Source organism: Orcinus orca, chromosome 4 (assembly GCF_937001465.1).
Source record: "Orcinus orca chromosome 4, mOrcOrc1.1, whole genome shotgun sequence".
Lineage (NCBI taxonomy): Eukaryota > Metazoa > Chordata > Mammalia > Artiodactyla > Delphinidae > Orcinus > Orcinus orca.
This window is the reverse complement of record NC_064562.1, coordinates 37,282,581-37,308,596: the sequence shown is the minus strand read 5'-3', so window position 1 is coordinate 37,308,596 and position 26,016 is coordinate 37,282,581. Positions and strand designations below refer to the sequence as shown.

Here is a 26,016-nt window from a genome sequence, read left to right as displayed (position 1 = left end):
CCAATCCCTTGTCTTCCTGCTATATAGACATATAACAGGAGCATATCATCAATTTTCTCTCTTCCCTTGTAATACCAGTGGATGTTTTCCCCCCTGGGAAGTAGCATAATAGTTTTTCAGATATTTTAGCTCTTAGGAGAACAGCTTTTTTTGAGCTTTTGTCAGAGACAATCTCCAGGGAAGCAGGTAGTTACTAATACTTCACTAATATTATTTCTCTCTTCCCAGTGTTTATGTTTGCAAAGGAATTTTGTATAATTATGGATTCCTATAGCCTTTTCTGATAATTTATGGTCACTGACAGTATACTGTACCTGAAAAAGAAATGAACTTTCAAGAAATCTTGAGGCCATTGTGTTGTTTTTCTAACAGGTGAGGGATGGTGGCATTGTTTTTCATATTTCCTTTATCTCTGAAACCTGATGAATGTAGAACTAAACCTTTTTGCTAAGGTGTCCCCTAACACTCAACATTATTTTTAGACTGTCTTGTTTTTAATTGAGTTTTCTTTCCCCATTCAATTGCTCATGTTTCCCTATTCTTGGGCCATTTTATGTGCGCACATACGTGCCCAAACCTGCTTCTAACTCTCCATGAGTCCCCTGGGTTTAGGGGCCATCCCTTCTCTTTTCTGCTTCCCCGTTTCTTTATACAAGAGAGGATCTTATTTATGATCCCTGAATGCTTAACTAGTTCAGTGGATAGTAAGAGGGAGGTCTTGTACCACTTATTTAGCAGGCAGTGATGTAGAAGGCCATCTGGCTTTAGTAATAAATACTGGTATGGAAATGACTTCAAGATGAAGTTGCTGCAGATGACAAATAGGAACGGAACTTGGGCTAGAAGGCCCATTGCCATCTGCCTTGGCCATTGACTCACCTCTTTAACACCCCTCTTTTGTCTTTCATTTCCTGGGCGTCTTCTGTAATTTGTGTTCTGATTGTTTCCTATCTGAGAGGTGTGTCTTCCCAGAGGGCAGGGGCAGGCACTGGCGTGCTTGTGAGTGAGTACCAGGAACTTGGAAGTTAGCCTCACGGGGTAACGCTGTGTTCTAGTCTTGAATAGAAAGTCAAAAGGAAAAGAAACTGCTCTAAAGCATTGTCAACTAAAAAAATGAACAACCTAGAAGCTGCGAATTATGCTTTATTCAGCGGACTTTCGGAGGACTTCACCCCAGGAGGCAGCCTCTCAGATCTCTCTGAGGGACTGCTCCAAAGAGGTCAGGGAGGAGCCAGAATATGTAGGAGTTTTTGCAAAAGAACCAGGTAGTCGGAACATCAAAAGATTATTGTCAATTAAAGAAAACCGGACAAGTTAATAAATTTAGCACTTTTCTACGTATGGGAAGATAACAAGCATCTAGGCTCATTGAAATCATTCCTTTGATACACACCTTAACTATCTAGGGCCAGTATCCTATTTTTTTTTCCCATTCTGAATCCCCTCATGTGCACAGTCTGGGGTGGCCTGCAATGGCTGATGGCTGCAACATCCTTTGTTTACTGCTATGGCAGGTGACATTCTTTGTCCACACATTGGACCAAAAAAAGGCATGGACCGCATTGGGTCCTGAACCTATAATTCTACAGGTATTAAGAGTTCATGCAGTTGGACATGTGGCATATTCATCGCCATGATGTGATTTCCAGGTACAAGTGGGTAACAGAAGTACCTTGTATGGTTTCCTCAGGTAAGCTTTTAGGGGAGGTAGGGGAATGTTGTAGGCCTGCTGAAGTGGCTGACCATGTTGCCTCCTGAATACAGTGAGTGCCCGTCTGACTGGGTTTTGGTCTTCCTGCTGGGTGTCTGCTGCAGCGTCAGCCTTGCTCCTTGTGTTTCAGGTGAGATGAGTGAGAGCCGAGCAAAGAGAGTTCGAATCAAGGAGGTGGACGGCTGGACCCTGAGGATGCTGATTGACTATGTTTATACGGCGGAGATTCAGGTGACAGAAGAGAATGTACAGGTAAGGGTGACGCCTCATATCACTTGGTCCTTTACACATGTCAGTGTTCTAATGCAACAGGGCATACCTATACATAGACACTTTGTACCAAAGTAATAGGATTTGTTGTTAAAACTGTATTTCTAAGAGACATTATAATGATTATAGCTTTTTAATAATGTTCCTGATTTCAGTATCTTTTATATTCTCAAAGTTCTAAGATACAAATCCTTTAGTTCTCTGAATGATGCTTGTTATTTTATGAAGACACGGTCATGTTCATTTATAACTACAGTGCTACCCATATTTTCCTTTATTCCCTAGAAGGTTAAGTCTGTAAAGGGTGTTTTTGGCAGCCAACAGCCTTTACTTCTTTGACTATTTCAGCATCCTCTATTAGTGATTCTAGATTTTAGCTAAAAGTTGGCATCGCACTTCTCTTACTTTCTATAAAGAACAAATGTTTTATATATATGATGTAAATGTTTAACTAATAGAGGTAGATGTGGAGTAGAAAGTAAAAGTCCCTCTTTAAAACTGTACTTCTCTTCGCACTCACCAATCCCACACTCTGTGATTTACTCTCTTTCCCCATAGGGTAGCCTCTGTTATCTGTTTGGTGTTAATCTTTAAGAACATTTTCTATGCAGTTACACCCACCCACACACACACACACACACACACACACACACAATTTTCTTGACATAAGTATACTTTTACTATACCTGTTGTTCTGTAACTTTGCTTTTTTCACTGAACAAAGTGTCTTGGAGTTCTTTACATGTCAATACATATGAGTCCAGCTCATTCTTTTGTGTGGTGTCCTGTATGTTAATCAGCATATATGATTTTTCACCTTTACAAAAATGTTGCAGTGAATGAACATTTTTATATTTGCATCCAAAAATTTCATGGGATAGATTCCTCAACATGTAATAGCTGGATCAAAAGGTACATTCATGTTTTAATTTCTGATAGGTATGCCAAATTGCCATCTAAAAGTTTGTATTTATTTATACTCCTTCCAATAGGTAGACTGTATTTTGAGGACAGCAAAAAGAACTAGGACTAACTTCTTAAGAAATAATCTCTAAATTCTACTTGTACAAATAGGAAATCTTTTGTCCCTTGTAGCTAGTTGAAATATGCTGCAAAATATTTGAATTTGGAGACTGAAATCTTTTCACTTTAACTTGTTAGAGCATGCTGTTATTAAATCTTAAATACTGGCAGTGATAAGGCCTCCTGGTGATCCTTAGATGGCCTCAGTTAACCTCTGCTTGGAAGTCCCATTCATGAGGTAAAGCATTTGAAAAGCCTTGGTTGATCCTGAAGTCATGTACAAAGGTGTGAATCAGATGCTATGTGAACCTTTTTTTAACATGGAGGAAAATGTTTGGTACGTGTCATCTCATTCTGGTCTTTTCTGTACAGGTGTGCTATTTGCTGGATTCTGGGGCATTGGTTTCAACACGACCCTTACCTTGGGTTTCGTTTGCTCCTTGTTTTTATTCATTTGAGTGCCTGAGTCTCACTGTACCCTATATCTGACCTTCAGTAAATGAATTACTGATTGGTTTCTTTGATTCACATAATGTGTCACATGGGGGAAAATTGCAAAAGGTGGTTTAGGCCTACAAGACTGGAGTGTGTGAATTCAGCTCTGAATGCTGTTTGTAGTAGCTCTTGTGGTAGAGACATTGGCCTGTGAGGAACTGGGAGAACGCTTCTCATGTTTCTTTTAATAACTGTCATATTCCAGTCCTGAAGTGTTAGTCATCACACCTCTCAGAAAACCTCTTGCCCTGCCAATTTGCCTTTGTGTATATTGCTAGCTCTTACAGGAATACATTGAAAGAGTTGTACTTGGCAGACTCATTAAATGCTTAACATTCACATTGTTTTTGTTCTTTTTTGGAAGAGGGATGTTTCTTCACTGTAGGGGTATCTTGGTATATAAAGCCTTATTTTATACTCCATTGAAAAATACTTGTTTTGCAAAAGTCAGTTTGGAAATAAAATTGACTAAAATAAGCTACCTTTTCCATAACAAGTATTTTTTAAAATTCTTTCTATTATTCTTATTTTTAAAATTTATTTATTTTATTAATTTATTTTTGGCTGCATTGGGTTTTCATTGCTGCACGTGGGCTTTCTCTAGTTGCGGCAAGCAGGGGCTACTCTTCGTTGTGTTGTGCGGGCTTCTCATTGCAGTGGCTTGTCTTGTTGTGGAGCATGGGCTTTTTAGGCACACGAGCTTCAGTAGTTGTGGCACATGGGCTCAGTAGTTGTGGCCAGTGGGTTCTAGAGCACAGGCTCAGTAGTTGTGGCACATGGGCTTAGTTGCTTTGCGGCATGGGGGATCTTCCCGGACCAGGGCTTGAACCCGTGTCCTCTGCATTGGTAGGTGGATTCTTAACCACTGTGCAACCAGGGAAGCCCCATAACAAGTATTTTTTATTGAAATACAGAGTAAGGACTTACCTATCAAGACACACTAAACTGCTGTTTCCTCTATTTTGTATATTTTTGTCTGTCTGTACTTTGTTAAATCTTTCTTCTAAGTGCTGTTCACCTTAAGGAAAGGAGCAGTTCTGGGGAGGTATCTGTTATTCTTATTAATGTGAAGCTAAAGTTTTAAATGGCCCCAACTAGAAGCTCTGCTCTGAGTATATCTGCTCTGAGAGTGTTGACAGTGGGGATGGAACTTTCTGTAATTCAAAGGTTTATTGTTGTTGGTATATTTTCTCATTAGACCTAGAATCAAATCTCTTGTCAGGTAACCTCCCTTTTGTACATTTCTGTTTTAGTAATAAAGTAGTCTTAGGATAGCAGGTATCTTAGTCTTCTACTTTGGGACTGCATGTTTTTATGTAGAAGCAAAGTGCCATAGAATGCTGAGGTCCAGCTGTCTTAGAGTCAGTTGGTGACAGAACAGGACCATAACCCTGGTTTCCCTGATTCCTAGTTAAGGGTCCCTTCTGCGATACTATGCAGTCTCCTTATTACACAGATTTAAAATATATATAATAACTGTTTGAAGTGAATGTTGTTAACTTTGAGTCAAAATGAAGGAATGAAATAGTTTGAAAGATTAACTCTAAAGAAGGGAATATTGTCATTTATTATATAAGTAATAGGATTTTAATTCTGTCTGTTTAGGGTTTCCTGATTATTTTTTCTTTTGTTATTGCTGTTGTTTTTTTGTTTTGGTTTTCAAACTTTGATTTTGAGTTTCGATGGTTGCTTTTAATTATGGTAATGTTGGGGAATAATTTGAGCCAAATGAATTTGTTTTTTTTTTTTAAAGAGAAATAAAAGGAGAATACATATTTTACCATGACCACACTTTTAATTGAATATTTTTGCTGTTGTTGCTGTTGAATAATTTAAATTACTTGTGTTTAAAGTATCCAATCAAATTTTATAAACTTTATATATATGGGACCAGAGAAAATAAAGCCAAAGCCTACTATAAAAGGAGGTAAACTTTTTTGGGGTCATGGACTCCTTTGAGAAGCTAATGAAAAACTGAACTCTTTCCCAAGTAAAGGGCACTAAAGTATATATGCATGAAGTTTGACATACATGTTCAGAGAATGCATGTACTTTGTCTCCTCCCACCTTCCCCATTAAGAATACTTGACTTTTTGTGTATGTTTGTGTGTGTGTATTTGAAGGGTTTTCACATGGGTTTATCTTCAACTGTGTGCTAGGCATTTTACATATGTCTTAGTTGATATTCACCGGTATATTAGATAGGTATTACTCTATTTTGCAAATGAGGAAGCTCAGAAAGGTTAAGTAATTAGTTCAGCATCACACAGCAACTATTAAGTTGTCATTAACTACTAGTGTTATTGAAAAAGAGAGTTTGTATATTCAAAAATAAAAGTACATTTATAACTGAAAAACATTTTTTCAATATCACCAAAATTATTGAAGGTTTATTATTCTTCATTTGATGTGTTGATGAACATTTTGGAGAATCCTAAAGGATCTTGAGTTTTTTAAAACATTTACTTTATTGCTAAATTTGTGGTTTTGTTACATATGTTTTTACTTCTCAGCTTTTGGGCATTTGTTTTGGCTTGCTAAAAGTAGATAAGAGTTTTTCACCTGATGTAAGTGTGAAAAACTAAGGTAAGGCTATTAATAGTACCAATGTAAGTAAATGATCTTATTCCCAAATTAATATTATAAGTGTTCATCTATAGGTTCTGTCTACATTAGAACTTTTATCATCTCAGAATTGAAGAAGCATCTGATAATTTTGAATGGATGTGTTTTAAACAGTTCATGAACTGTTTAAACTTTTATGTTGCATAAACTGGAATTATTTGAGATAGAAAGTCTCATCTCTTTAAAAAAAGAGCAGAATTTATTTATTTTTTAATATCTTTGTTGGAGTATAATTGCTTTACAATGTAGAGTTAGTTTCTGCTGTACAACAAAGTGAATCAGCTATACATGTACATATATCCCCATATCCCCTCCCTCTTGAGCCTCCCTCCTATCTTTTCTGTCCCACCCCTCTAGGTGGGCACAAAGCATTGAGCTGATCTCCCTGTGCTATGCAGCAGCTTCCCACTAGCTATCTGTTTTACAATTGGTAGTGTATATATGTCAGTGCTACTCTCTCACTTCATCCCAGCTTCCCCTACCTGCCCTGTGTCCTCAAGTCCGTTCTCTACGTCTGCCTCTTTATTCCTACCCTGCCACTAGGTTCATCAGTACTGTCTTTTAGATTCCATATATGTGCATTAGCATATGGCATTTGTTTTTCTCTTTCTGACTTACTTCACTCTGTATGACAGATTCTGGCTCCATCCACCTCATTACAGATAACTCACTTTCGTTCGAAAAAGGAACAGAATTTAAACAAGAGTTTTTCAAGAGATAGTTAAAATTAATTATTGGTAATAAACACACTAGAGTGTTTAACACAACCTCAGTACAGTAGAAAATCGAAGGTCGTGTGTCCATTTCCTTGGTGGTGTAGGGCAGGGTGTTTGTTGTTTGATATGGGACCAGAAGTGACAGCAGTGTGTCATTGTGGAGCCTTCTACCGCTGAGGGCTCCTGAAAGGAGGGCCTCGTAGGAGGGGCTTCCATGATAGGAGTCCTGTTGATATGGTTGACCACTTAATCAAAAAAAGGCTGAAGGGGAGGAACGGTTAAAAAAGAGTACTTGTATACCCTAAATATTTTATTTTAACCCCAAACATGTAACTGTACAGTTGTATGCTAGTCTTTTGTTGTAAAACTAAGTATGGCCCACTGCTTGGAGAGCCACACGCTTGTTCTTGCACATACCACACCACACTGATACATCAGCTCTAACTACCCAGTGCTTTTAAAGTGCAGCGAGAGCTCAGACACTTGAAAAGAAATCTCAGTGCAAAGTCATCTTCGGACTATACACTTTCTCTGACATTTCTCACACGTCTAATTTGATTGAGAAATTTTTTTGTGGTAACACATTGATCAAATCATTCTTAGAAAAGCTCTCTTTTTACATGCACATGTCATTGGATTACATATACTTATTCAAGTTATATAATTTCAGTAACAAGTGCAAGTGTTCCAAACAAATTGGGAGCAAACCTAACATGCATGAGTTGGTAAGTTGCATCTCAGGTGGAGAGGAGCAGTAGAATTGTGCAAGCCTGTTAGAGTGTACAGAGGGCGTGGGAGAGTTGGTTAGTCAGGCCAGTAGGTTAAAAGGGAAGGTTGGTAAAGGGTGCTTTTGCTGTATTTCTGCATTGTGTAAATAAACATTGAAATGAGATTCCTGTTCATGGATATTTATTTTAAAAATGGACATTGAAGACACCCTATGAGTTAAACAGACATTGACAGAATATTTGCTCAGTAGTCAGGCCTATGCTGATGATTGTCCTGATGCTACAAAAAATGAACAAGGAACAAAACGTAATGGATAGAGTATAGACTTAAACTGAATTTGAATCTTGGCTTTGCTATTTAAATGCCATGTGACCTTGTCCATATTCCTTAACCTCTCTGAGCCTGATTTTCTTGTCTGAAAAAGAGGGATGATTCTGTTCTTTCTTATATAAGACCTTGTGGAACACTGTGATTAGATAACTGGTTATATAGAGGTGAGCCCGGTTGGGATTGAGGCTTGAGCCAGAAATAAATGGGGCTAAGAATAAGGGCATAATTTGGGGCAGGGCGGGTGGCAAGCACTCAATAAATATTTTTTAAATTGAGGGTGGCATGCATTCCAAATTAAAATGTTCAAGGATGAGTGACAAATTCAGATATGAATGAGGTGCTTCAGGATGCATGGCAGCAGGGTCTTGTGGTGGTGCCTACTGTTAGGCTGATGACAATGTCTTTGATTCAGGAAGAGCTCCCCTGAGTGAACAGTGATCCGAGCATACAGCTCCTGTGTTCTGGCTTGTCTGGAAAGAGACTTGGTAAGGGCTAGGCAGTTGTAATGACCAGAGCTAAGTAAGTTTGGGATTGTGATGTCTGTTAGGGAACGGACAGCAAACCCAGAATCTGGGGTCATGCTCAGTTCTGTGGGGCTTTAGGGTTCACATTGTGGCTTGGTAAGCATGGGGGTGCTTTGGGGGAGCACACCACATTTAGCACATCAGGATTAATGACGGGCCATAATCATTGATTAGGCTCCTAATAAACTTTGCAGTCTTGGTCAGGATCAGTTTAGGACTGAATTGGACTGAACTTGAAGATTTAAGGCTTTTAAGGTCTGCAGCTAGACCAGGCTAGTTCACATAAAAATTAATAACGATTTTACTGCTTTTTATACATGGCTTGCTCTTTCCCTTTCATACTTCTAAGCTATTGAGCTTGCCTGTTTTTCCACTGCCAGTATTGGTCCTGGTAAATTCCAATTTTCAATAATAGTTCATTAAAAATTTATGGAGCATCCATTTTGTGCCAGACAATGTTCCAGCTGTTGGTGATGCAATATCAAACAAGACAGGCAAGGCTTCTGTCCTGAGAAATGTAAAGCCTCTTACTTTACATGTAATTGGGTGTTTCTAGTGACTGTATATATGTGTACATTAGCCAGTGTGCATCATTCTTAGGATCTAGGTATCTAAGTGATATAATTAGTAATCAGAGGATTGTGTGGTTAGTGTGGAGTCACAGAGAAGGGGGTTTGCTTCAAATGGATAAGAGAGGGCTCTAATGAACTATCAAACACACATTTCTAGTGACTAGAATATTGATTGAGTGCCATCAAATCCAGTGTCTCTCCACACTGTGTGGTATCCAGAAAAACTCTGACAAATAACTGCTCTTCAGATAACCCATTTCTGAACATTTGATATTCAGTAGTTGTCTTTTCTACCCTCAATCACTTGAGCATGTGACAAACTGTACCAGCCACAGTGCTTGTTGAGGCCAGAATTCCAACCAGAGGGTAGAGGGCTGTAGTATTTTTGAACTATCCATCTGTCTCCATATGGAAATTGAATAACATGGACCATTTTGCACCTTATGTTAAAAATAATTTTTTCTGACAGAGACTATAACTGTACACTTGGTTATGGTTTAAGCTTGGTTACAGTCATGTTCTAGATCTGCCCTTTAGTTATCCTGATTGAATGACCATTCTCCATTCTCAGCCACGCATTTAGAAGTTGCCCAAGTACCAAAGGAGTTCAGTAGAAGGAAGGCTCATCTTCAAGGTGAACAAAACATCTACTGAACAGTTTTACAAATTTTTACAGTGGCATCTTAGCATAAAATTATTTAAGTGAGTATATAATACTGCATATTTAAATTATTGTTGAACAACTCAACATAATAAGGAGCCCTTAGATTGGCCGTCTGCTAGAAACTTCATGGGCCGGTGGACTCTGGCTAGTTGTCCTATTAGAATTCAAACCTCAAATCTTGAACTTACTATTGACTTCACTAATGGCCTTGAGTAAGACATTAGCCTTTCTGTCTGTTTTACAGCTATTAAATGAGGCTAATGATGCTTTGACACCTCGTAGAAATGTTGTAAAATATACTAGTTAAAGCTTCTAAAAATATTAAAGTGCTCTATGAACGTTAGCCAGAAAATGGAACAGCAATAAAAAGACTTGAGGCTGTGAGGAAGAAGAACTCATTTGAGATTGTTTGGGATCGCTGGATAAAAAGTGCTCATGTAATCTTTCCCTTACTCTATATTCTCAGTCTTTATAACCAGGATGTATTATTTGTGACCAAAAAAAAAAAGATTCTTAATTTGCTATTGATTTCTCTCCACCCAACAAGTCTTGTGTATTTGGATTAGTGTGGAGACAGCACTCTGGAGTGATGGCAGTACTGTTTCATACCTTCGATTTATAACAGCCTTTTCCATTGGTTTGACTGTGGTGGCTGCAGATATTTCTCGTAGCAGAGTCTACAGAAAGCTTACTGTTTTTCCACTTGAACTCTGTTTCTCTTATGAGGTAGAGCATTAAGTCCTTTGTGTCTAAAAGGGTTTTGGCAGAGGATGTGCTTGGAAAACACTTGTTAAAACTTAAAAAAAAAAAATGCCTTGAATCAAACCTTTAGAATTAGTGGTGGTTTATGGTATAGCAATGAAAATCCTATCATGGGAGTGAATTTATCTGACATTCTAATACCTAGAGATCTGTTAACTTAGTATTTTATCACTTTACCAGAATAGTGATAATTTTAGTTTATTTTTATTATCCAGAGGCAAAAATGATGACTTTCTTTTACATTAATAATTACTATAAAATTTTAAATTATTTACAATTGAGTTTTGATCTTAACTGTATTTTATTATGTTTTAAGTTAGAACTCGGTAAGCCTCATAATTTTAACCAAAATATTTGACCAATGAGAACATCCATTTTTAATCATGCCAGTTAAATTATGTTTTACTCTATATAAGTTAAGAGTATAGAACAGATGAAGAACTTATTTAAAATTTAATATGGAAGAAGCCATTGAGGTCAGCTAGTTTGAGATAATCTAGTAGCTTTATTATAAAAATATCCTATAGAACTAGATGGACATCACACTTGAAGTGGTTTTTTAAGTTCTTGTTTGGAGAAAAGCTAGTTACTCCAGAAGCATTAGTAATTATGTTATTTGCTGTAACTTCATATCATTAAAATACATAATCTTTGAAGATGTCCAGACGGTTGAGTCATTTTGGAGTTCATGTTTTAAGGCGCTGCATGTGGTATATAAAAGGTATTTATCTTGATGAACAAAAAATGACTCTATCCTGATTATGACTTAGCATCTTATAAGCAACATTGAATAATTTGTGCAAGGATGAGAAAAATTCGAAATAAATCCTTATCAGGTGGATTATTTTTTCTTGATCTTTGATCTTTGCCTCATGTTTAGGTATGGAGCCTGTGTGGGAGAAAGGACGTTTGCATCTGGCATGTGGCCAGTGTTAAGGGTCTGTCTGTCCAAACCAGTTTAGGTGGTTAGAGTCTAGAGCTGTTAATTTATCTGTGATTCTGGCATATGTGGTTTGAGATAAGCCAAAGGTTTTATAAGCCCTAGCATTATTGACATACAATTTTTAAAAATTATTACCTTTTGAACCTTGATGTATTAATCCCATTGTCAGGTTAGTAAAATTAATGCACTTCTGATCATCTGTTTTTTTTAAAATATTTATTTATTTATTTTTGGCTGCGTTGGGTCTTTGTGGCTGCACGAGGGCTTTCTCTAGTTGCAGCAAGCGGGGACTACTCTTCCTTGCAGTGAGCAGGCTTCTCATTGCAGTGGCTTCTCTTGTTGCGGAGCACGAGCTCTAGGTGCGCGGGCTCAGTAGTTGTGGCTTGCGGGCTATAGAGCCCAGGCTCAGTAGTTGTGGCGCACGGGCTTAGTTGCTCCACGGCATGTGGGATCTTCCCGGACCAGGGATCAAACCCGTTTCCCCTGCCAGTGCAGGCGGGTTCTTAACCACTGCGCCACCAGGGAAGCCCTGATCATCTGGTTTAAGTGTACTTGTGCCTTTCCTGAGGACATATAATTTATGATAACTTTACTTTGTGAAAGTATAGCTGTACCACTAACATGTATTCAGAAGCTTTATGATGACTAGTGTAGAAATTTGGTCATGTAAGTACATTTGATTTTTTGGGGGGGGTTAGTTTCTTATTTAGGATTCTATCAGATAGGATTATTATTTTCCATTAAAAATTTTGTTTCATAATTTATAAAGTCCTTCCACTGACCTCTGGTTAATCTCAGTGGTGGCTTAAAGCGATCGTTTCCCCCCACCTGGTGGGCTGTAGATTACATTCCATAGATTTTAACTGTTCAATTTGCTGTTCAGTTTGCTAAGTGTTAACAAATGCATACACCTGTTAACCCCACCCAAATCAAGATATTGAACATTTATAACTTCAGGCCCCTTCCCTGTAAATCCCTCACCCTAACTCAAGGGTGATATGATCTCTATTATAATATATTAATTTTGCCTCTTGAACTTCATATAAATAGAACCACATAGAATGTATTCTTCTGAGGCTGACTTTTTTGGCACAACGTAACATTTGTGAGAGTCACGTATATTACCACATGTTCCAGTAGTTTGTTCTCCCTTATAAATATGCTGAGTACTCCTTTGTGTGGATTTACTGCAATTTACCATGTTGAGGAACATGTGTTTAAAGTTTTTGGCTGTTATGAAGAAAAGTTAAAGCACTTTGATAAGGGACATTAACAATAACACACTATAATTAAGCTCTAGTTGGGGTCAGGTAGAGGCTGTTATTAAGATGGATGAACTTATTTAATTGCCTATTATATATGATTTTATTTTTTTTCTTTTTCTTTGTTTTGCTTAACATGTGTTTTCTTATCATGTATTTTCTCACTTTTCATTCTCCAGAAATAATTTGATTTTATCTTACAATCTCTTTTTTATGTTAAGTCTAGGCTTTGAGAAACAAAGTTGAGAGATGATGTATGAATATTGATTGCAGACAAGATTGAGAGGAGAGAACACAGAATAATTTCTGATGAAAAATAACATGTACCTGAAAAGAGCTATTTGTCTAAGGAGTAAGCGTGTATGACGTGTGTGTGTGTTTGTGTGTATGAGAGAGAGAGTGTGTGTGCACATATGCACATGCATATATGTCTGTTTTGATTTAGCATTATATTTACAAAAAAACAAAAAAAACTTTAAAAATTACTAGCAGTCTCTTCAGCCTTGAAAAAATCCCATTGAAGTAAATTTGGTAATCTATGGGGGTCCTCTGAATAATATAAAGCAATTTAGAAAGAAGATGGAAAAGGAATAGGCATGGACAAAAAGGGCGAGAGGAAGGAGAGGACAGAACGAGAAAGAGAGGAAGAGGAGGATGTAGGATGTACCTGAGTCATACTGTGCCCTCACATGACCCAATTTTTTTCTTTAAAATAGAGATCTTGCTTAAGGCCTTACTCATTTTATTACACATGTAAAGTTGTTCCTCATTAACTATTCTATGATACCTACTGAACACTGATGGTTAGATAAAGACTCTCCCATTTTTATCAACATTACAGATTTTGGAACAAGGAAGAAATATTTGTTGATGGAAGAATAATGAACCCTTGGTAAAGGATCTCTTAAATAGATCATATTAGGAATTTTCTTTTTTCCTTCATTTAAAAAATTTCTGGTTTTCAGACATGTTTGAATGAAAGTTTAATCCAATCCTATTTGTGCTTAGACCAGATGACTGACACAAAAGGGAGATAATGAATATGAACTATTTTGACAATTATATTTGGCATTTAATTTGGTGATTATCCTCCATAGTTGTAAATATATCCATGCAACACCTTTGAAAAGTCAGAGGTGTCCTTAGTCCCCTGTATTAAGAGATGTATATCTTACTTCTGTTCTTTGAGTTAACTGATAATCTTGGCCCTTTAAACTTGCCTGTTTTTATTTTAATTAAAAATATATATATTTTTGAGGCCCACTGATAGCACTTGTCAGTGTCTATTTTCTTCTTTAGACAGTAGGTCGACGCCTTAACCTCACAACCCTGATCTAACCGGCTTAAATTCTGGTTATGAAGGTAGTTGTTTGTGAAATTCTGAGATTGTGAAAAGGAAGAATCTTAGAGGATCTGATGGAGATACAGAAGAGAATTTTGACCTATAGAAGTAAAATGTATGTTCAGTTTGTCGAGAGACCAGCAGTCATGTGTTTTGATTTGTAGTAATTATAGAGAGGAGAGACTAAAGGAGAGGAGATTAAAATGGATTAATTCTGATTAATGATAGGAGAAATAGAATAAAATATTCTTCTTGGAAGAAGGGACTACCTGCCTTCTGTGTTTCAGTTACTTTGCTAAATGCTGACCTCACTTAGTCTTTGTAACATCCTGGACAGAGGATGTTTATTTTTTTTACAAATCAGAGAATTCCAGCTCTGAGGGGCTAAGTGACTATGGTGATACAGTGAGTATGGAGCTTATCCAGCCTTCAAGGCCAGAGCTCTCTAACTCTAGAGCTTGTGGTAGAGTTTCCATTCTCCATTCTTTACACACTAACTCCATTCTGCCCCTGAGGCTTTACAGGAACTCAGTGACAGATTGGGGATTAATATCTACAGCTCCTGAGTACTCTCATGCCTGTGAACTTTAGACTTTGTGATCCAGAGACCACTGTGAAGGGCAGGAGCACTCGGATGATGGAAACTCCACATGCCCCTACCAAATGTAAGCACTGCCTTTTAGAATCCAGGCTCTAGGATGACTGGTATATTTGTTCATTTTGTTCACTCCCAAATCCCCAGAACCTAGACTAGTGGTTGGTATTAATTAGAAGCTCAATAAACGTTTTTCAAATGAATAATGAGGGAATGCCCATAGGATAGGTTGGCCCTGTTTGATGAATCAAGGCTGAGCCAGGCAAGAGGTCCTGGCAGGACAGGAGGAAGGGGACCTGGGAACAGACATTTGTACTTTCTGGGCAGGGACTCAGGGTCATGATTTTGGTTTCTCAGAGAAGTGGTCAGTACACAGTACAGTAGGGTCCACTGGGAGAAGGGACCTAATTAGGGGAGCATGTGGACTGGAACTGGGTCTGGGGAGCAGAGCATCACAGTGCCCAGGGCCACATCAGTGTGGGGATAAATTAGTGCCCACTGGGTTGAGCTGCTTAATTAGAGCCCTAATGTTCTCTCTGCTTAGAGATAAGATTAGATTCAGATCTAAAGCTTCCAGCTATGGAACTGATGGATGCAAGGGCAGGGAGGCGAGCTGTCATTGAAGGACCCATGGACCACTTTCTTTACTTATGTCCACAATGTGTTAGGAAAAATGAATCCTGTGGGAATGTTCAGGTGTTTTGTTTGTTCAACATTGTCTTACTAATCAAGTTCCTTGAGATCAAAGGAACGTGATTGATGTCCATTAAACTTTTTCTAGTATGATTATAGGTTAAAGCTGTGTATTCACTTAATTTTATAATATGATTGTATCTTATTGCAAATATTTTAGAAATATTAGTTTTTCAACCATTATTAGTTTTCATTGTCATTGATTATAATATTTCATTATGTGAGTGTAACATAATTTAGTTAATTGTCATACTGTTCAATCTTTAGTTGTTTCTGTTTTTTTCCCTACTCTTGTAAGTAATGCTAAAGTAGAATTCATGGATGTAGCCTGTTTCATTTTTTGAACTATTTTCTCAAGGTACATTCCCAGAACATACTTTCAGGGTCAAAGGCTTTAAACTTTTATATTTTTTGGTAGCTCTTTATGAATGTTGCCTGTTTCCTTTCTAAGAGAGCTGACTAGTTTACAGAGACAGCAAAAATGTGCTAGGGGCCAAGGTCTACTATACCTTGACCTGAATGTTTGATGTTAATTTTTTTAATCAGTAGTCATAAAATGCTCTTATTTTAATTTATATTTATTTGATAATTAGTCAGGTATCAAATATATTTTCTATTTTTGTATGTTGTGTTTGTTCTTTTCCAAATTGTCCCTGATTATATCTTTTACTTTTAGAATATTTGATGCAAAAAGAAAGCAACCTTATGCTTATTGTGAATGATCTGGCATAGAACGTCATCTTGTGAGGGAGAAAGGAAATCGTGGCATTTCATTGTAATGGGATTGAATGTTCAAACTAAGAACAAAAGCCTTGAATTAGCGCTAATGTGCTACTCTGGTCATGTGCCAGGCACTGTGTTGAATGGTTGACCAACTTTTTAAATTTTTTCAACAACTCTGCAAGGTAGGTGCTGTCTTCATTGTACATTTGAGTCACTGTTGACTAAGTTGGAGACTTTAGAGAAAACTTGGGTTAAAAATAATGGAAGAAACAGCTGTAAAAAGGGTAGTATAGGAGAGGGGGCTTTCATCCTGCCTGAAAACCATATTGCCCCCATATTTCTTCTTTCAGTGCTACCTTTGCCTTTCTCCTTCATTTATTATATCATTGGAAATCACATCAATTACAGATGTGTTCTGCTTAAGAGTCAGCCTCTTTTAAAACTTTAAATACCTCTGGAAGGAATTTGTCCTGGAAGGTGATGTGTTATTAACTCTTAATATGAATTAATAATAAGATGGCTTTCCTTTTGACCCTGCTGGCAGTAGCTATCCCAAGGAATGGAGCTTGGGTTGGGGGGGAGGGTGTTCGGAGGGGGAGGCGAGGTAGGTGTATTTAGAGGATGAAACACTTAGCAGGAAAGGCAGATCTGGGTGGAGGATCATAGCTGGGTACACAGCACAGAGAACTGGCTGCCTGTGGCCCAGCTTTAGAGCTTTGAGATGTAGAAGTGCGAATGAGGTGGCAGGATGCCAATGACAAACACTTCCTATTTCAAAACTCTGTCCCTGGCCAGGCCTACATCCCAGAAAGAGGAAGGAAACTTTCTTCTTCCTTCTCTGTACCCACTGCCCCCTGAGGTCATAGCAGTCAAGTAGTAATATTATGTTCATTGCTATTGTGGTTTATAACTATTTTTAATACTGTTTCTATGAGTAAATGTGCAATGAGTGTCATGTAGCCAGTTGAAAAAATAAACTTGTGGAACATGACTTATTTATAAATTGGGGACTAAATGCAGATTTTAGAAGACATATGCTAATGAAAGTTATAGGTTATATTTCATAATGAGGCTTTTTTAGTCTAACAACATATAGCTTCTTTAACTTTGGGGATAATTTCTACCCTCTGCTCTTGCCCTTCGGACAGCTGTTTACATGTTTTCACGTCATTCCTGGCACACAAGGCCCTGGCACTTTAAATAAACAGGTGCTTCTGTTATGACTATAAGATGGCTGGGAAATTAATAAAAATTTGCTTTTTAGCAGTACACTGACTAACGTTAATAGGGACTGAGCTGTGAGCATCGTGTTTGCATGTTTTCCTAGACATCTGGAAATCTTACATCTATGGAATAATCAGACCCCATGGTAGTATCTTCTAATAAACACCCTGCTAATGGCTCAGGATTTAAAAGATTTACTACATAAATTATTTCCCCCTATGGAATAAGTACCCAAGCTGAAAATAAACTACAGATCCTAATAGCCAAGCAGAAGGAGTGTACTTGTCTAAGTGAAACATCTTATATGTAATTTGGCTTGTCAGACAATGTGAAGTAGGATGAAAGCTTCTTACTTTAAAATGTGCAGCTGGTGTAAGAGTGTCATATGGGTGCTCATTGTTTGGCCTGGGTGTCTTCCGTGCCAAGTGTTCTACTTGTCTTCAGGAGTCAGCGGTAGCTTTCCCCCCACTTCTTTGTTTATTGCAGAAAACATCTCCACAGTATAAAATGTTTAGGCTTTATGTGTCTCCATATGTTGGAAATCAACATATCTAGATGGGAATTTTTTTTTCTGTTTAACAAAATGATAGCATATGGAGTTAAGTTTATTTAATCAGCTGGCATGTTCTTTTACTTCATGTTTCTCCGAGCACTTAAAGAGATTGCTATTCACATGAACAAGAAGAGGAATGTGTAGAACATCTTACTGTTCTACAAAACACTAGCTTTATGACTAAAGGCCTTTCAGCTTCATGGTACTCAGAGGACAGGCCAAACTGAGGCAGTTTATGGTGAGTGGTGGGTGATAGTCACTAAATAAACAGCTCACTTACCATTGCTGTATTGGCTAGAATTCTAGAGGTCCAGAAAGGCATTTCTTTACTTGCTTCTCCTTGACTTTCTTTAGAATAATATGTGACCATTTAAATGGTGCATATTCATGACTGAAAATTTAGAAAATAAAAAGAAGAAAATAGAAAGCCTCCATACTACTGTTAACCAGAGATAACACCCCATTAACAATTGTGGAATATTCCTCTAGTACTGTCTCTGTGTTTATGTGTATGTGTACTTACAAAAAAGGGGACTGTTTAGAAATTAGCTTTTTATACTAAATATATTAGGAACATTCTTCCTAGTCATTAACTATTTATCTACTATATCTCTTTTAATTCAGTGGGCCCGCCATATCTTCAGGTTCCACATGTGCGGATTCAACAAACCAGAGGTTAAAAATATTTTTAAAAAAAATTCCAGGAAGTTCCAAAAAGCTGTGTGTTGGTAACTATTCACATAGCATTTAAAATGTATTTACAACTATTTACATAACATTTACCTTTTATTAGGTATTATAATTAATCTATAGATGATTTGAAGTATATGGGAGGATATGTGTAGGTTATATGCAAATACTACACCATTTTATGTAAGGGACTTGAGCATCTGTGGATTTTGGTATCCTTGGAGGATCCTGAAACCAGTCCCCAGTGGAAACCGAGGGACATCTTTGCTTACAAAGTATTCAATTTTATTGATAATATAGAATTTGCATAATCTATATTGTCCATTGTTATTGGACATGTAAGTTCTTTTCAATTTTCGATATTATAAACAGCACTGTAATTAATATTATAACTAAATATATCCAAATCCACAGTTTGTTCCATGTGTAGTATAATAGACTGGGGTTCCCCCGAAAGCAAAGCTTTTGGGCAGTTAGTTTAGTTAGAAAGTGATCCAAGAGAGTGACAGTGAGTATATGGGGGATTTGAATTGAAAAGGAGGGAAAACCATTTCAAAATGTGGTATAGATATAAATGTGACATGTTTATTTTCACCAGGACCTTTTCAGGGGCCTTATGAAATGTGTCTCAGAGCTATCTGCTTGGGGAAGAAAATGGGGAAGCATTTATCTGTCATCTTCCTTTGAACCATTCTCCACTGGTCCAGGGTGGTCCCACAAGCATTGTTTCCCCTGTGCTTCCAGGTTGTGCATGTGTGGGTCCCTAAGTGCACCCCCAGTAGGCAGCCACAGACAGGTACGGTAGGGGCTGGGGTGAGGCACTGGTAAGTTACATCTTCACAAAGGTGATCAAGTCCTACTTGCACTTGGTTGTTGCAGTGGTAGCTTGAACAAGAGGTGGGACTGAGAGGATTTGCAGTAGGACACAAGTGTCCCATATACATTTTAGAATAGTATTTCTGGGTCAAAAGACATCCAAAATTGTATCTCTTAAAATACAAATACCCACCAGAGTAACAAATTAATTTACTTTCAGGTTGATTTATTTATTAAGCACCTATATATTCTCCTGCTACCTGAGGATACAACAGAGGGTAGAACAGATGACTACTGTCTCAGAGTATATGTTCTTTTGCAGGGATAGAGAGAGTCAATGTGGGAACAGATACGTAAAGATTGATTCTGACAGTGCTGAGTTTTACAAAGCAAATGAAATGGAGCGATGCTGGTAGTAGTGACCTGCAGGAGCTGAGACCCTGGTGAAAGCACCAGGGTCTGAGTGGAGAGCATCAGGGTTGATGGAATAGAACTAAGCGGGAAATGTAGGAGGAGTCTGTAGGAAGGAGTGGTGAGGGCCAGCCCCAAGACAAACTGCCTACTTTACATTTTTTCGTAGGGCTTGGCATACCCAAGAGAGATGTTTTAGCTTTTGGAATGTGGTCCTCTCTCAATATATACACTAAATGGGAATTAATCACTTTTAGATTCTTAGAATATATCATTAATACTCAGACTATATTAACAATATAATTGCTTTTTCTTTGACATTTTGTAATACACTTCAGGATCTTAGAGTGCCTTAGGATTTTAAAAATCAATCTCAGAGTTAATACTAGTGAAGCATATTGAAAAGGAAACAAATGAAAATTTTCCATTAGATCATAGTGCTTTGTGGCTATAGAGGTTTATTGTGTCAATATACTTCCATTTCGACCTGAATCAAGATGATGGAGTAGAAGGACGTGCTCTCACTCCCTCTGGTGAGAACACCAGAATCACAACCAGCTGCTGGACAGTCATCGACAGGAAGACACTGGAACTCACCAAAAAAGATACCCCACATCCAAAGACAAAGGAGAAGCGACAATAAGATGGTAGGAGTGGCACAATCATAGTAAAATCAAATCCCATAAATGTTGGGTGGGTGACTTACAGACTGGAAAAAACATATACCACAGAAGTACACCCACTGGAGTGAAGGTTCTGAGCCCCATGTCAGGCTTCCCAAACTGGGGGTCTGGCAACGGGAGGAGGAATTCCTAGAGAATCAGACTTTGAAGGCTAGTGGGATTTGATTGCAGGACTTCAACAGGACTGGGGGAAACAGAGACTCCACTCTTGGAGGGCACACACAAAGTAGTGTGCGCATCGGGACCCAGGGAAAGGAGCAGTGAACCCAGGGGAGATTGAACCAGACCTAACTGCTAGTGTTGGAGGCTCTCCTGCAGAGGTGGGGGTTGACTGTGGCTCACTGTGGGGACAAGGACACTGTCAGCAGAAATTCTGGGAAGTACTCCTTGGTGTGAGCCCTCCCAGAGTCTGCCATTAGCCCCAACAAAGAGCCCAGGTAGGCTCCAGTGCTGGGTTGCCTCAGGCCAAATAACCAACAGGGAGGGAACCCAGCCGCACCCATCAGCAGTCAAGTGGATTAAAGTTGAGCTCTGCCCACCAGAGCAGCAGTCAGCTCTACCCACCACCAGTCCACCTCATCAGGAAACTTGCACAAGCCCCTTAGATAGTTTCATCCACCAGAGGGCAGAGGGCAGAAGCAAGAAGAACTACAATCCTGCAGCCTGTGGAACAAAAACCACATTCACAGAAAGACAGACAAGATGAAAAGGCAGAGGGCTATATACCAGATGAAGGAACAAGATAAAACCCCAGAATAACAACTAAATGAAGTGGAGATAGGCAACCTTCCAGAAAAAGAATTAAGAATAATGATAGTGAAGGGGATCTAGGACCTCAGAAAAAGAATGGAGGCAAAGATCGAGAAGATGCAAGAAATGTTTAACAAAGACCTAGAAGAATTAAAGAACAAACAAACAGAGATGAACAATACAATAACTGAAATGAAAACTACACTAGAAGGAGTCAATAGCAGAATAACTGAGGCAGAAGAATGGATAAGTGACCTGGAAAACAGAATGGTGGAATTCACTGCTGCGGAACAGAATAAAGAAAAAAGAATGAAAAGAAATGAAGACAGCCTAAAAGACCTCTTGGACAACATTAAACGAACCAACATTCGCATTATAGGGGTCCCAGAAGGAGAAGAGAGAGAGAAAGGACCTGAGAAAGTATTTGAAGAGATTATAGTCGAAAACTTGCCAAACATGGGAAAGGAAATAGCCACCTAAGTCCAGGAAGTGCAGTGAGTCCCATACAGGATAAACCCAAGGAGAAACACACCGAGACACATAGTAATCAAATTAGCAAAAATTAAAGACAAAGAAAAATTATTGAAAGCAACAAGGGAAAAACAACAAGTAACATACAAAGGAATTCCCATAAGGTTAACAGCTGATTTCTCAGCAGAAACTCTACAAGCCAGAAGGGAGTGGCAAGATATACTTAAAGTGATGAAAGGGAAGAACCTACAACCAAGATTACTCTACCCAGCAAGGATCTCATTCAGATTCGATGGAGAAATCAAAAGCTTTACAGACAAGCAAAACCTAAGAGAATTCAGCACCACCAAACCAGCTCTACAACAGATGCTAAAGGAACTTCTCTAAGTGGGAAACACAAGAGAAGAAAAGAACCTACAAACCCAAAACAAATAAGAAAGTAGTCATAGGAACATACATATCAAAAATTACCTTAAACGTGAATGGATTAAATGCTCCAACCAAAAGACATAGGCTTGCTGAATGGATACAAAAACAAGACCCATATATATGCTGTCTACAGGAGACCCACTTCAGACCTAGGGACACAGACAGATTGAAAGTGAAGGGATGGAAAAAGATATTCCATGCATATGGAAATCAAAAGTAGCAATAATCATATCAGATAAAATAGACTTTAAAATAAAGAATGTTACATGAGACAAGGAAGGACACTACATAATGATCAAGGGATCAATCCAAGAAGAAGATATAACAATTATATATATATTATATAACCCAATATAGGAGCACCTCAATACATAAGGCAACTGCTAACAGCTATAAAATAGGAAATCGACAGTAACAGAATAATAGTGGGGGACTTTAACACCTCACTTACACCAATGGACAGATCATCTGAACAGAAAATTAATAAGGAAACAAAAATGACACAATAGACCAGGATTTAATTGATATTTACAGGACATTCCATCCAAAAACAGCAGATTACACTTTCTTCTCAAGTGCACATGGAACATCCTCCAGGATAGATCACATCTTGGGTCACAAATCTAGCCTCAGTAAATTTAAGAAAATTGAAATCATATTAAGCATCTTTTCTGACTACAATGCTCTGAGATTAGAAATGAATTACAGGGGAAAAAACGTAAACAACACAAACACATGGAGGCTAAACAGTACATTACTAAATAACCAAGAGATCACTGAAGAAATCAAAGAGGAAATCAAAATATACCTAGGGACAAATGACAATGAAAACATGACAATCCAAAACCTATGGAATGGAGTAAAAGCAGTTCAAAGAGGGAAGTTTATAGCTATACAAGCCTACCTCAAGAAACAAGAAAATTCTGAAACAAACAATCTAACCTTACACCTAAAGGAACTAGAGAAAGAAGAACAAACAAAACCCAAAGTTAGCAGAAGGAAAGAAATCATAAAGATCAGAGCAGAAATAAATGTAATAGAAACAAAGAAAACAATAACAAAGACCAATAAAACTAAAAGCTGGTTCTTTGAGAAGATAAACAAAATTGATAAACCATTAGCCAGACTCATCAAGAAAAAGGGGGAGAAGACTCAAATCAATAAAATTAGAAATTAAAAAGGAAAAGTTACAATAGACACCACAGAAATACAAAGCATCCTAAGAGACTACTACAAGCAAATCTCTGCCAATAAAATGGACAATCTGGAAGAAATGGACAAATTCTTAGAAAGGTATAACCTTCCAAGACTGAACCAGGAAGAAATAGAAAATATAAACAGACCAATCACAAGTAATGAAATTGAAACTGTGATTAAAAATCTTCCAACAAACAAAAGTCCAGGACCAGATGGCTTCACAGGTGAATTCTATCAAACATTTAAAGAAGTGCTAACACCCATCCTTCTCAAACTCTTCCAGAAAATTGCAGAGGAAGGAACACTCCCAAACTCATTCTGTGAGGCCACCATCACACTGATACCAAAACCAGACAAAGATACTAGAAGAAAATAAAATTATAGACCAATATCACTGATGAATATAGATGCAAAAATCCTCAACAAAATGCTAGCAAACAGAATCCAACAACACATTAAAGGATCATACACCATGATCAAGTGGGATTTATCCCAGGGATGCAAGGATTCTTCAGTATATGCAAATCAATCAATGTGATACACCATATTAAGAAACTGAAGAATAAAAACCATATGATCATCTCAATAGATGCAGTAAATGCTTTTGACAAAATTCAACACCCATTTATGACAAAAACTCTCCAGAAAGTGGGCATAGAGGGAACCTACCTCAACATAATAAAGGTCATATATGACAGACCCACAGCAAACATTCTCAATGGTGAAAAACTGAAAGAGTTTCCTCTAAGATCATGAACAAGACAAGGATGTCCACTCTCACCATTATTATTCAACATAGTTTTGGAAGTCCTAGCCACAGCAGTCAGAGAAGAAGAAGAAATAAAAGGAATATAAAATGGAAAAGAATAAGTGAAACTGTCACTGTTTGCAGACAGCATGATACTATACATGGAGAATCCTAAAGATGCCACCAGAAAACTACTAGAGCTAATCAATGAATTTGGTGAAGTAGCAGGATACAAAATTAATGCACAGAAATCTCTTGCATTCCTACACACTAATGATGAAAAATCTGAAAGAGAAATTAAGGAAATACTCCCAGTTACCACTGCAACAAAAAGAATAAAATACCTAGGAATAAACCTACCTAGGGAGACAAAAGACCTGTATGCAGAAAACTGTAAGACACTGATGAAAGAAATTAAAGATGATACTAACAGATGGAGAGATATACCATGTTCTTGGATTGGAAGAATCAATATTGTTAAAATGACTATACTACTCAAAGCAATCTACAGATTCAAAGCAATCCCTATCAAAGTACCAATGGCATTTTTTAAGGAAGTAGAACAAAAAAATCTTAAAATTTGTGTGGAGACACAAAAGACCCCAAATAGCCAAAGCAGTCTTGAGGGAAATAAACGGAGCTGGAGGAATCAGACTCCCTGATTTCAGTCCATACTACAAAGCTACAGTAATCAAGACAATATGGTACTGGCACAAAAACAGAGATATAGGTTAATGGAACAGGATAGAAAGCCCAGAGATAAACCCACACACCTATGTTCAACTAATCTATGACAAAGGAGGCAAGGATATACAATGGAGAAAAGACAGTCTCTTCAATAAGTGGTGCTGGGAAAACTGGACAGCTACATGTAAAAGAATGAAATTAGAGCACTCCCCAACACCATACACAAAAATAAAGTCAAAATGGATTAGAGACCTAAATGTAAGACCAGACACTATAAAACTCTTAGAGGAAAACATAGGAAGAACACTCTTTGAGATAAATCACAGCAAGATCTTTTTTGATCCACCTCCTACAGTAATGGAAAAAAAACCCAAAAATAAACAAATGGGACCTAATGTAACTTCAGAGCATTTGCACAGCAAAGTAAACCATAAATTAGAAAAAAGGATAACCCTCAGAATGGGAGCAAATATTTTCAAATGAATCAACGGGCAAAGTATTAATCTCCAAAATATATAAACAGCTCATGTAGCTCAATATTAAAAAAACCAACAATCCAATCCAAAAATGGGCAGAAGACCTAAATAGACATTTCTCCAATGAAGACATACAGATGGCCAAGAAGCACATGAAAAGCTGCTCAACATCACTAATTATTAGAGAAATGCAAATCAAAACTACAATGAGGTATTACCTCAGACCAGTTAGAATGGGCATCATCAGAAAATGTACAAACAACAAATGCTGGAGAGGGTGTGGAGAAAAGGGAACCGTGTTGCACTGATGGTGGGAATGTAAATTGATACAGCCACTATGGAGAACAGTATGCAGGTTCCTCAAAAAACTAAAAATAGAATTACCATATGATCCAGCAATCCCGCTACTGGGCATATACCCAGAGAAAACCATAATTCAAAAAGGCACATGCAGCCCAATGTTCATTGCAGCACTATTTACAATAGCCAGGTTATGGAAGCAACCTAAATGCCCATCGACTGATGAATGGTTAAAGAAGATGTGGTACATATATACAACGGAATATTACTCAGCCGTAAAACGGAACAAAATTGGGTCATTTGTTGAGATGTGGATGGATATGGAGACAGTCATACAGAGTGCAGTAAGTCAGAAAGGGAAAAACAAATATCGTATATTAACGCGTATATGTGGAACCTAGAAAAATGGTACAGATGAACCAGTTTGCAGGGCAGAAATTGAGACACAGATGTAGAGAACAAACATACGGACACCAAGTGGGGAAAGCCGTGATGGGGTGTCGGTGGTGGTGTGATGAATTGGGTGATTGGGATTGACATGTATACACTGATGTGAATAAAATTGATGACTAAGAAGAACCTGCTGTATAAAAAAAAAATTA

General features: G+C 37.8%; 1 protein-coding gene and 1 long non-coding RNA gene across 10 annotated transcripts in view; both read left to right on the top strand.

Annotated features, from left to right (window-relative positions):
* The window catches only part of LOC125964228 (uncharacterized), a 273,001-nt gene that overhangs the window by 145,813 nt on the left and 101,172 nt on the right, over positions 1-26,016 (top strand). The gene's annotated exons all lie outside the window — the stretch shown is intronic.
* Positions 1-26,016, top strand: part of KLHL2 (kelch like family member 2) — a 129,379-nt gene that overhangs the window by 40,938 nt on the left and 62,425 nt on the right. For 7 of the 9 annotated variants that reach the window (XM_033413383.2, XM_004283987.4, XM_033413377.2 and 4 more), the window contains one exon: positions 1,842-1,963. The exons of 1 other annotated variant lie outside the window; for it this stretch is intronic. In XM_033413383.2, the coding sequence (XP_033269274.1) occupies positions 1,842-1,963 (122 nt within the window). Of the gene's footprint in view, positions 1-1,841; positions 1,964-15,936; positions 16,162-26,016 lie in introns of those variants that run through there. One more of the 9 variants, XM_033413386.1, reaches the window with a different exon arrangement.